At 37.8% G+C, this 13,028-nt stretch overlaps 1 protein-coding gene across 1 annotated transcript in view; it reads left to right on the top strand.

Annotated features, from left to right (window-relative positions):
- Positions 1-4,222: 4,222 nt before the first annotated feature.
- Positions 4,223-13,028, top strand: part of Slc15a2 (solute carrier family 15 member 2) — a 30,853-nt gene continuing 22,047 nt past the window's right edge. The window contains exons 1-4 of the mRNA XM_059277598.1: positions 4,223-4,521; positions 6,611-6,698; positions 7,269-7,410; positions 12,360-12,452. Of these exons, the coding sequence (XP_059133581.1) occupies positions 4,384-4,521; positions 6,611-6,698; positions 7,269-7,410; positions 12,360-12,452 (461 nt within the window). The 5' untranslated portion in view covers positions 4,223-4,383. The remainder of the gene's footprint in view (positions 4,522-6,610; positions 6,699-7,268; positions 7,411-12,359; positions 12,453-13,028) is intronic.

Here is a 13,028-nt window from a genome sequence, read left to right on the forward strand (position 1 = left end):
TGAATCTCACCAATGTAGTATCGAGTAACAGGAATCAGACACAGAGATTGCAAACAGTGTTACTCTATTTACATGAAACTCAGAAGCAAATAAAATCCATGCTGATGACAGAATAGTGATTACTCTGGTGGAGGAGAATTTGACTAGGAGGCAAAAGACAAGCAATGGGTATTATTCTTTGAAGGACTTCCAGCAATGAAGAGAGTATTTTTTTTTTTTAACTAGAGAATATTTTTTTACCTTGCCTGTGTGGTAGCCGTGTGTAAAAATCAATAGACTTGTATGTTTATGATTTGTGCACTTCGTTGTAAGTTGTATTTAATTGTAAAAGTCCCTAAAGTCAATAGAAAAGACATTTGCAACACAAAGGAGGCAGTGTTAATATCAGCAATACTCAAATAAATCTTACAGATTTACGAAGGTTAACAATTCAATAGAAAAACGGGCAGAGCAAATGATAGATCATTTGAAATTTTTCAAAATCATTATTTTGGCTTAGCAATCTCCCTTCTATGTATTATCTTACAGATACATTTAACTCATATATCATAGTTGAACTGTATTTGCACCCATATGATTGATGACCTGTTTGCAGACTTATTGACTATTTGAGAAACATGTTTGCTCCTCAACTTTGACTTTAATACTTAAATCCTCAATCTATGAAGAACTTATTTATTTTTTAGTATAAAGATAAAAAACTTTTCTCCATAAGCCTTTACAAATGGTATGTTTATTGAAAGCACCATCACACACACACACACACACACACACACACAGTAGTATTAGCTTTGTTAAAGACAGAATTTGTATGGATCTTTCTCTGAATTCTGTTCTGTTCCGTTGATTGCCTTGCCTATCTTGGTGACAGTTACATTCTGATTACTATAGCTTCATAATAGGTATTGATTGGGCAGTTCAAATCTTCCACAGTTTTCTTCAAAATTGACTTCGTTATTCTTGGCTTTTTGTATTTTCGTTTGAATTGTAAGAATCAAATAGTCTTTTTTTTCTTTTACATTCTTAAAACCTGCTGGGATCTTACGCTCCACATACAAGGGACTATTGACGTTTTTATAATATGAGCTTTCCAAATCATGAATATGGCATCTCTCCATGTATTCAAGTCTTTAATTTCCTCTTTCTTTCACTAACATTTGATAGCTTCAGGGTTGGGCTCTTCAACATCTCCATTTCATTTATTTTCTGATATTAGGACTGGTATTTAAGTTCCCTTATCTATTTACTTGTTGGTGATATTTAAATATAATTTTGGGGGGCTGATTTTTATATTTGGGACATTATTAAATACATATTTACTTGAATTTCATATTTGCTTCTTTCCTCTGACTACTCATTTTAGAGCTCATGTCTATGAGTGACTTAAAACTACTTTCTGCTGCTGTCAAATCACAGAGGCCACAAATGGCTTTTATCTCTGTCACTGAAATTTGATTCTGATATTCAGATTCTTCTATTTCTTTTGTCTTTTGTGTTTCTAGAGAGTCTATATCCATCTTGTGTGAAGGACATTTTTCTCTTAGACCCTTAGCCTTGTTTGAGACCAGCCTAACAAAAACAGTAGAACACAGCGAGCATCTCATACTGCTCTAAATGATTCTTAGCATCAGAGAAGCTGAATTTACCAAAGAAAGACTCAACCTTAAGATTCCTTACGTCTCTGATGTTATTTGATTCTGCGAATACTGTTATTTTACTGGCATAATCAAAAGACAAATTTTGGGCTTTGGGATGTGACTCAGTTAGTAGAGCACTTGCTTAGCATCCACAAAACCCTGAGTTCAATCTCCAGCACTATATTAACTAGGGGTGGTGGCTCATTCCTGGAATCCCAGCATTCAGCACAATGGAGGGAGAAGGAGGGGGATCTGACATTCAAGGTCATCCTTGGCTAAATAGGGAGGTGGAGACCAGGTAAGACCCGGTCTCCCATAAAGACAAATTTCATAGGAATTTGTTTGGAAATCCAAGTTCACACTCTGGAGTTGGGTGATCAGGAGACCTCTGCGCATGAGTGAATTGGCGAATTTACATACGGGCACTTCCAAATTAAATGCCATCTAGAAGTACAAGGCCAGTGCAAGGGAAGCCAAAATGTAATACCATCTAAAGGCACGTGTGCCTCTACTAGTTAACTTGACCAGAAACTTCTACCTACTTTAGATTTAGTATTTAACCAAGGTGGGTCAGGAAAGGCAATATTTCCTAAAAGAATAACTACAGATTAATCATTAATGCTATGGGCAGAAGTAAAGCTGGACTATTCCTTGGGTAAAGGTTGGTGGGAGAGAAAACAGATGAAGAGTTTAATAAAAGCTGAGAAAACCTGGTCAAAGTCCAAGTTAAAGTTTAGAGGGGAAAAGATTTTATTTGCGGAAAAATAATTTAAATAGGTAATGTAAAATTTTTTCAAGAAATAGGACCATAGACTTTTCTTTTTTTATTTTTTAGTCAACATAGAAGATAACGAATTTCTTTATAAAAATTGTACATGTGCATTTTACTTAACTGATATTTGCCCTCTGCCTACATTGCCCTCCTTCTCCTTATCCCGCCACTCTCAATTTTCCGTAGTCTCAAGGGAAATTACTCATGTAGATATTGCCTGACTTGGTGGTTTATGCCTCACGGTGCAATCTTAAGGTTTAGAAAAAAAAATTTATAGCCTTTGGCAATATTTTCTCCTTTGCTTTTGACTTATAGTTGCATGGGCACTATGTTCTTTTGTGCCTCTCTTACCTCTTTGAATTGACCAAAAAATAATGCGATAAGGGGAGTGAGAGAAGGCAGGGCGGGGAGACTGTGTTCCGAATATATATTGTGCCTCTGTGGAAATGTCCTCATTAAAGCCAATACTTCTATAGAATTAATATATGCTAATAACATTCCAATGTTTTATACATTCGATTCGATGTAGAGTATAAATGTATCTATTGTCATCGTGTGTGTTCTAGCCCCTTCTTCTCATACGAACTAAGATTAGTATTCTAGAGTCAGAATAAAGTCAATCCACTGAAAGTTAGGAAAATGGAATGTTGGCAATAATACCTGGAAAGGAACTGGTTCATAATTTTTGCACAAAATTAAATTTTATTTTTTAAAAAAATGAATGGATTAATCTGGAAGTGAGAAATTGAAAATTCAAGGAGTGGCTTTAGCAAAGGACATCACCAACATTTTTTTTCTGTCATTCTCTTATATTTTTGGTTGTGAGCCTAGCCTTTAACAGCCGAGCCATCTCTCCAGCCCCTCCATCATTTTCTTGTCTTTTCTTTTTTTCTTTCTTTTTTTTTAATGGTTTTTTGAGACAGGGTTTCTCTCTGTAGCTTTGGAGCCTGTCCTGGAACTCACTGTGTGGACCAGGCTGGCCTTGAACTTACAGAGATCCTCCTGCCTCTGCCTCCCAAGTGCTGGGATTAAAGTCATGCGCCACCATCGCCCAGTGATCCATCATTTTTTTTTTAGCACTATCTTTTTTATTTACAGGTTTTTCTAGCTGAATGTTGCAATATTGAAAACCCAGGTCAGTTTCACCCTTATTCTCAGCTTCAGTTGTGAGATGATTTCCCCTGTTCAAAGAATTTTGATTTCCTTACAGTCCTACATGTCCATGGCTTCCATACCTGCAGAGCCTGCAGGGTCAGTGCTGATATCTATCTCTGCCTTTCCTATCTGTTGCCTCATAGTGAAAATTCCAGATCTGCCACTTTACTGGCCCTTTGATTTTTAGATAAGCTTCTCAATTTCTTGGAACAATAATTTCTGTATAATGGTGATAGCAGTAAAATTTATAGTAAACAAAATTATAGGTTGTATATGCACCCATATAACATGCATATAGCTCATATATAACATGTAACATAATTATACTAACATTGCACATGATAAGTGCCCAATAATGGCAGATATTATTAACCTGAAATCAACCTTCTGTATTTAAGATGTTGTATTCTTTTTTCCCCCCAAATCATTCACGATCAGATCCAGGACCTTGCATAGTGCTCTCCCACTGAGTTTTATCCCTAACCAAGATGTTGCATTCTTGAGTACTCTCTGGTATTCCTTCACAAAGACACTTCCCTGAAACAGATACCCCTAATCAATTCTCTAGCACTGTTTCTTTTCGTCTTGTGACTTGTGACGTGTTGTTCTTCCTCGTACCATACCTTTCACACAAACATTCTTTTGAAGTTGGTGTGCCCACTTTCTCCTCGCCTATAGCTTCCAGCTCTGCTCTGAGGCAAGCAGCTCCCGAAACTGACACCCACAGGGTTAAACCTAGTTGCTGTAGCCATCCCTCCTCCTCCCTAGTCCCCCTTTTCACTTAGGCTGGCAGCTATCCTAACTGCCTACTGAAGCCAAATGCTTGAGGAGAGAGAGAGTAAGGAGCCAGCCATGAATCCCTTCCAGAAAAATGAGTCCAAGGAAACTCTTTTTTCACCTGTCTCTACCGAAGAGGTGCTGCCTAGACCTCCAAGTCCTCCAAAGAAGCCATCTCCGGTGAGTCCCCAAATTCAGTTTGTCTCTTGACAATAACAGCGAACGCACTCTTTTGAAGTTCCTCCTTGGCTGTTGGAACTTCGCGCTGAGCTGTAGTAGAGTAGAAAAACTACTCTCTCATAGAATTAGAATTCACCTGAAAACTAATTCTAGCTTCTTCTGTTTCCGGAAGGAAGCCACGGGATAGGTTAGCCAGAATTTTCCTGTTGGGCCCCAGAGTTTTGCTGTATTTCATTGCATACTCCCTGGGGGAGAAAAAGCACTTTGAATGTCCAGGGAGACTTGGCAAGCATTCCTGTCTGGAGAACTGTATGTGATTGTTCTTTTACCAATCCGAAAGCTCAGCCTTTAGTTCCCCTTGTGTGCAGAGCCTTCTCTTTTGGGACACCAGCAGAAGTTTAGAATAGACCCACTCTCTGTTTCTAAGTGTCCCTACTTTAAAGTGGGAGGTTGGAGAGAGGAACAAAGAATAATATCTTGCATTATGTGCTTGTTAAAGTACTTCCGAATTTATCACCTCAGTTCATCCTCATATAATAGTAAAATCCTCTCCATAGAGAGGCTACAGTAATAGTAGCCAATATTTGCTGAATTCTTACTATCAACCATGAGCTTAGTATGATTCTTATTTATTTGGAATAACAGAATTGAAACACAGAGACAAGGTAGCAATGTAGCTTAAGTAAGGTTTGAATGTTAATCCAATTAGTGACAGTGCACACAGTTACTGTTAAATAAATTCTGTGTTCTGTAGTTCTCAAGCTGGGAGCTGGGAAGATAATATTTCAATTCATTGTATCTTTCAAGTAGTTATTATCATTAGTAACATGCGTGTAGAAAGATGGTTTATTCATATCTACATGGGAAGAAGACAGACTCTATTAATTTATTATATATAGTTAATCATATTATGTCTTGTTAAAGATGATTGAAAAGAGGTACATAGCTATGAAAAAAGAACATATAAATCTCTTGTTAATGTTTAATGTCCCAAGAGACAGATTATCTGTATCCATTTTCCATATTAGTGGAGCTATTGTAATGGAAAGAGATTTGAAATAAAAACGTGATATTCTTTATAGTCTGAATTACATAATGCATAAAATAGTACAGTTCCTCTAATGTGCAGGCTGCAAATGAACATCTTGGTGCTGGAGAGATGGCTCAGCAGTTGAGAGCACATGCTGTTCTTCCAAAGTTTGGCTCCTAGGTCCCATGTCAGAGAGCTCACAACAACCTGAAACTCCAGCTCCGGGAGATCCAGCACCTGTTTCTGGCCTCTGCAGGCACCCACATACACATGGCATACACTCCCACGTATACAAACACATACATGCATAAATACAAATAAAATTTAAAAGGAGATATTACAGAAGCGTACTAGTCGGGAGGGTGGACAATTTCACAGGATATCAGAATTCGCTTTCTAGAGTTAAGGTGATGGATCAGCTTACCCTTTAGGAATGTCTGGCCTCCATTTTGGTCTCTATGCCTATGAAAAGGAAGTCATCATATTGTTAAGATTTCTCCCAGAATGGTAAATATGGCAGTCAGTCTCTGTAAGGCAGCCATGTGAGATAGTGAGATCTGGCTCTGACTGCTTGCATATCAGGCACTCCAAAGGCCATTTCTTCATTTTATTCTTAACAACAAACATGATCGTCCTCTTGCCTAGAGCCATAGCCTTTAATTGAGATACTGTGGGAAGATGAGCAGGTCCTGATCAAGGAATGACCAGTTCCATGTTAAATAACAGACTAAGTAAGCTTCTGATTTTTTTTATCCCCACGTTGACAGTACGAGCACAGCTAGAATGACAATATATGTTTTATGAAGAGACCACTATTCCATGTTAACTAACAACAATGATTTAAAAATGAGTTTAGCCAGGCATGGTGGGGTTCACCTGCAACGTGAGCTCTCTGGGAGCCTGTGACAGGCATATCACAATATGGAGTTCAGCCTGGGCAACATGATGAGAACCTCTTCATACCCATCTATCTGAAGATACGTTTTTCAGGTGTAGACTTACCATGAAGTTTAAATGGGAAAGCAGCTCATCCTCCCCTTTTGCCTCTTTGTTGAATAGAAAATCTTTGGCTCCAGCTATCCACTCAGCATCGCCTTCATCGTGGTGAATGAATTCTGCGAGCGTTTTTCCTATTATGGCATGAAAGGTAATTCTGTGTCCCAGAGTGTTCTGCCTTACGTTTACAGCAGCCTGCTCTCCTTACAAGCACTTGTTTCCTTTGTCCATTCTTTCTGCCTTGGTATAAGTCTATCCTTCCCTCTGGCCATGATAGTAAATGCCTCGTGAGATTTTATTTAATAACTCATGCCAGTTAAGATCAAAAAGGCCAGCAGATCCAACACATAGCCAATGAAAACACAGTGGAAAAGCTCTCATCATGTGAGTTCCATCGAACTATGTTGTTGCTGGGAAGGAGAGGAGGAAGGGCTATGGGAAGTACCATGTTAACTTCTCACGGTCTAAATGATGCTATGGGTGCACCGAGAGTGAAGGGATGAGTATTGTGTTTGTGTATCCAGCATGCCTCATTGACTTCATAGTTCCCATGGGCCCTGCTTCTCCTGCCTGGCAGTCATCACTCAGTGATTTCACTAGTAGGAGTGCTGAAGGCCAGGCACATCTGTAAAGCCCTGAGATCAAATCTATTTCTCTGTAAATTGTTTTATTGCATCTATCTTATTTTGCCTCCCGTTTGTTTTCTTCTGTTTCTTCTCAGCTGTGCTGACCTTGTACTTCCTGTATTTCCTGCACTGGAATGAAGACACCTCCACATCTGTATACCATGCCTTCAGCAGCCTCTGCTATTTCACCCCCATCTTGGGAGCAGCCATTGCTGACTCATGGCTGGGAAAATTCAAGTAAGGATAATGGCAGGTCACAGCCTCAGGAGCCTCATAAGTTCATTGTCCAGAAAGTCACCTACAACTCCTAGTCTTTTATTTTCTAGCAAAAAAACAAAATAAAACAAAACAAACATCAACAAAAAATGAGACCAACACCAAAACCAAAAGAGCTCATGGCTACGACAAATACGTATCTCTCCAAGACTGACAACAACATAAAAATCTATTCTTTCTATGCTCACCCCCCAATATTTTCACATCCTTTTAGTCAAGAGTTCCCTCTTAAAATCTAATTTTAGTCTTCTACTCTGTAGCTTAGGACTGAATCTTATTTTATCTCAGCGAGGATAAAGATTGTTACCCACTGGGAAATGTCTATTAGTAAAGATTTACTGTGATTATCTAGTACTTTCTCCATGTCTTCTCCAGACTGTCACCTCACTCACTTTAGCATCTTATTGCTCTTTCTTCTCAGAGGTTTTTAAATCATCTCTGTGTACCTTTATCACCTCTTTCTGTAGTTTCCTTCTTTAGACTCTAATAAAGATTTCCACAAGCTAAAATAATAGTCCATTTAGTTCAGCTCTTCTGTTCCTAAAAATAGAAGCAGCAGACATGGTATAATGGTATAGTTGTCCTCTATAACATTGTCCTCATAGGCTAAAGATAAGCTTTTGATATCTACTATCTAATAATACTCTGTGGGTTTGCCATCCATGGATTTGTCTGAATTAGCATTTCTCGAAATACACTCTTTAAAACTTGATGGTATAAAGATATAACGAATTATGTAGGAAAATAAATCCTTTATGGCACTTGTTTAGAAAAATCCTGTTGTTTTGGAAACATTAAAAAAAGTTTCCTTACTGTATAACTTTTTTCAGTCTCCAATAAGTTAATATGTACTGTAAAGTCTCCAAGTGAAAGTTAAGTGTGCATTGTTTCCTAGAGTAGCTTGACTATGCGATATTGCATTTGCAGACCTAGCGTTTGAAAGACCTTGTCTCTGTTTCACTCCTGTTGCTATGACGAATACCCTGACCAAAAAAATCAAAAACCACAGGGAGGAGGGGGGGGGTTATTTGGCTTACAATTCCAAGTTATTGTCATCGTTTTGGCAAAGTCAAGGCCGGAATTCAAGCAGCTAATCACATCACTCCCCGTGTCAGAAGCAGTGAGAGAGTAAACTCGGGCCTGCTTGTTTTCTCTCAGCTAACTTTTCCCTCTACTATGTTCAGGACTCCCTAAGGAGTGGCACTACCCACAGTGGATTGTGTCTTCCTTCTACATCAATTAACAATCAAGACAATCTTCCTCCCACAGACATGGCTAATGGCCAACCAGATCTAGATAATTCCTCATTAAGATTCCCTTCCCAGGGGATTCTAGTTTTGTCAAGTTGACAGTTAAAACTAACCACATAGAATTCTAACTGTAGTATCTTAATTTGGTATATTTATGTACACATACATTCATATGAATATATGAATGCAGTCTCTTCGGAGAGACATGGCGGGCAAGTGGCTACATCTGTTACTTATGTAGTAGTAGTCACTGAATTCATTCAGCTATGGATTGGCATTACATGAAGAGTAAAAAATACAAGCTACGGTCTTTTCATTCAGTTATAGAATAAAGGCTGACACTGCAGTTGTATTTTTAAAACAACTTCCTTTGAGATTGAAGAAGTACAACCTCAGGATTTGGTGAACAATAGCTTCCTGAATATTTCAGAGACAATTTAATACTCTCTACTTGTACTCTTAATTCAATCTGACTTGAGTTTTTTTTTTCTTTTTAAACTTATTTTTACTGCAGTGTAACTTATATGAAGTACACAAATCCAAAAGTCTTGTGTATACAACTTGAATTTTTATAGAGATATCACCGTTGCCTCAACTACTTTCGTTAGCTTTCAAATCCCTAGGAGCTAGAATATTTTTCTGTACTGCAATCAGGTACAGGTTTCTAGTATCTCCAAATAAACAAACAAAAATCTCGAATGAATTCAGATTTATTTTCTCCTCTAGCCAGTCCCACAGTTTTAAAATGGCATCTCTAATGTTAGCCACTTTTCTCTCTCTCCATCAGCATTTCATATGACAGAGTAATATAACTCAATGTAAGGGAACACAATATAGTTCAATCTGATCCAAATTTAAATGTTAGTTAAACATCCCTTATTTGTCCAATTAATTATAAGCATAAAGAGATGAATTATACATACTATGTTTTCACATTGTTTGAGTTCAAATAGCTTTAATAAAAGCAAATTATGGGAGCTTTCATATGAAATAGTATAAATCACCTTTATTTTTTCATATTGGAATTTCTCAGAATACTGATGACTTCTATTAACAAATTACAGTGGCCATTTCTAGATTCTTGTTCATTCTGAACTTATATTTTCACTAATTCAGCCTGTTTATCATCCTCAAACTCTTGAAACTTACTGGCCTTCTCGAATACTGTATTTTTCTCCTTCTCTGACTTTTGTTTTTCTGGGTTGTTTTTAATCCACCTCCAGTTTTGCTTTTCATTTACTTAGCTCTTTCCTAAGTGTCAGATTTCTACCAGATGCTAACTCTCACTACTTACTTTCTCCAAACTGACTGCCCCTTCGCAAGGCTGGAGGTGCATAGTTTAGTCATCTGCAGACAGCTACTCCAAGTGTTGGAACATTGAGTTCAAATTCATCATGCATTTATAACTGCATATTCTTCTCAAGTTGACTGTTCTTTATACTGGCTTCCTTGTGTCCCCACATTGAATCAACTATGTGATTCTATGAATTCTGAGTGTGCAGTAGTACTTAGACTTATCACCTTCAATATTAACTCCAACTGCTATCAGTTGCCACCATTTCATTTTTTTTTTCTTTGTCTCTAAACCGGGAGATGGAAAAGGACACTCAAATGTTTTCATTGCTGTCTTTTTTCTATAATTGTGTCTACAAACTATTGTCTAAAACATGATTGAGACTGAGAATAGGTATGAAGAGTAATGAAGGTGATTTTTATTTACTTTGGGCCTTGTCTTTTTTAAACAACACACTTTGGGGAATGCTTTGAATCTCTTTCAAAAAGGGGATGATTTAAAATTTGAATAATTTGTCCTCCTGTAGACGTGTGTGTGTGTGTGTGTGTGTGTGTGTGTGTGTGTGTGTGTGTAGACATATATGTGAGAACCCTTGTACACAAATAGAACCATGACTACAATCTGGTAGAATAACTAGGTATTTCCTTCCAGCATACCTTATTCTTGATTTTTAAAAACTGGAATTGACTCCTCTTTCACTTTTTAAAACCTGATGTGGCAGCCTTGCTTCAGTGGAGGAAAGGGAATACTTACATGTTCAAACTTATCCCTCTACCCTTATCTCTCTGTCTGTTTTGTGCTTTTACCAACTTTCCTCTCTTTCTCCTTTTCTTCTTGCTCCTCTCTGTCTCTCTGTCTCTCTCTGGGTCTCTCCCTGCCCCCCCCCCCCCCATACTTTCCCCAGTGTTATCTTGGAGGTAGAAGACTTATGTTAGGAAGATGGTTTAAACATTCAAGGAATGATTTTATGGATTCCCCTAACAACTGCCAGAAGCTTTCCCCTGCTTACTAGCTGGGAATCCAAGCTCTATAAGAGGAAATGGGCACCCAGAATCCCCAACTCTTGTATAAGGAAATCTTAAAGATTTAGCTTTAGTATTTTTATGGTATGTGTCTGTGTGTCTTTGTGAGAGAATGCCACATGTGTGTGCATGCTTGCAGAGGCAAGGAAGAGATATCAGATCCCTTGGAGCTGGAGTTACAGGGGGCTACGAACCACCAAATACGATGGGATCCAGTCTCTAGAAGCACTAAGAGCTCATAACCACAGAGCCATCCCTCCAGCCCCATTTAGTTTGTTTCTCTCTGGTGATTTAGCATCCTCTCCTAGAGGTCCATAATAACTAGTTTTCCTTCAGTTTCTTTTTATTCCCTTTCTTTCTAATTGTTCCTTTTATCTCAATAAAGATTCCACCCCCAGGAAGCCAATCTAAGAAGATTAGGCATTTGGAATGAGGAATTCCCAAGTGGAGATTTCCAGTATTTCTGTGTACAATTATATAGAAACTATATAGTTCTGAAGGTTTATTATAGCATTAACCTTCTGCTTATATGGTAATATACATAATATACATTCCACTTATGGTAATACACACAAGGAATATAAGCGATACTGTGCATGGCAGTGTGCAGAGCTCTACATATGTTCTTATTGGAATTCCTTAATCTGCTACTTATTTGCTATTCAAGTTCATTGGGAAAAAAAATAACTCAACAGGTAGGGGTTTTTTTTTTTTCCCAAAAATTTCATTAATTTTTTTTTTTTTTAATCACCGAACAGCTTCCGTGTGGAAACTGTCCTGGGGTTTACAGTTAGCCCGAGTGCTCCAATTACCCAGATTTAACCTAAAATCCCTTCGCCTCTCTGTACATCTCAGTGCTTGTTTAGAGAAAATCCTTTGTATTAGTGCTCCTGTGTACTTGCAGTCATCTTTCACTCTTCCTGCTTCCTAGAGACAAAAGGTGTTGCCTGAGAAAAACAGCAGGGGGAGGGAGGCATCCTGTCCTACTGATTTTACCAATTGAAAACATCCCTGTGCTTGCTACAAACACACTTAGTTCTCGCAGTATCTGTTTAAAAGTAGGGTTGCTCTGGGAATGCAGAGTAGAGTGTAGATCTGGGAAGAGAACTTGAAAGACGTGCCTATAAATACTACATCCAAGTAAATACTACAGGCTGAAGAGTCACACACCTTTTCCCGCCTCTGTTTACCATTCACCATTGTTTCTACCTATGTTCCCAAGCTCTTTCTTTCCTCTCCACTCCCTTCTCCATCCTCCTCTGTTTACTGAAAACAGTGTGAAACCTGACTCTGTATTATTCATGTCTCGGAATAGTGTACTGACTGATTTAATTTTCTTCACAGGACAATCATCTATCTCTCCCTAGTGTACGTTCTTGGCCATGTATTCAAGTCTTTGGGTGCCATACCAATACTGGGAGGAAAGATGCTGCATACGTGAGTAAAATGGAGCTAATTGAGCTGCTTGCCTGACATCAGACAGGTGTACGTCTTAGAAAGCCACTACAGATGGCTTTCTATTTTACATCAGAGAGTCTCCTTTATTTTCTAGTGTATAATTATATTGCCAAGCTTATTAAAAGAAAAGGTTTTATGAGCAATTGAACCCTTTCCTACATTATCAGGTCTCATTTTTTTTATTAAGTGAACCTTTGAAGACACTTAGAATGCCTAATTAGTATTGTTCTCATAAAATTCTTCATTTGTTTGAAAGTAAGTAAAACTTTTATACCTTCTGTTTTCCTTCACATCTAACTATGTATCTGCACACTATTACAAACTGTATAAGTATTTACTTACTATATATTATAAAAGTGATATTCAAAGCTTGAGGTACTTCTATTTATATGTAGTACTGTATATTCCCATTTTACTGTCCCTCTTCACTTCAGATATTGGTTTTTATAGAGTAGAGATATTCGATAGATTTTAATATATATAATCAATTTAATGTAATCACACACCATATATGTACTCTGAGTTGAAGTTTTTTACTTTATTTGAAAAGTAATA

The sequence above is a fragment of the Peromyscus eremicus genome, chromosome 12, assembly GCF_949786415.1.
Source record: "Peromyscus eremicus chromosome 12, PerEre_H2_v1, whole genome shotgun sequence".
Lineage (NCBI taxonomy): Eukaryota > Metazoa > Chordata > Mammalia > Rodentia > Cricetidae > Peromyscus > Peromyscus eremicus.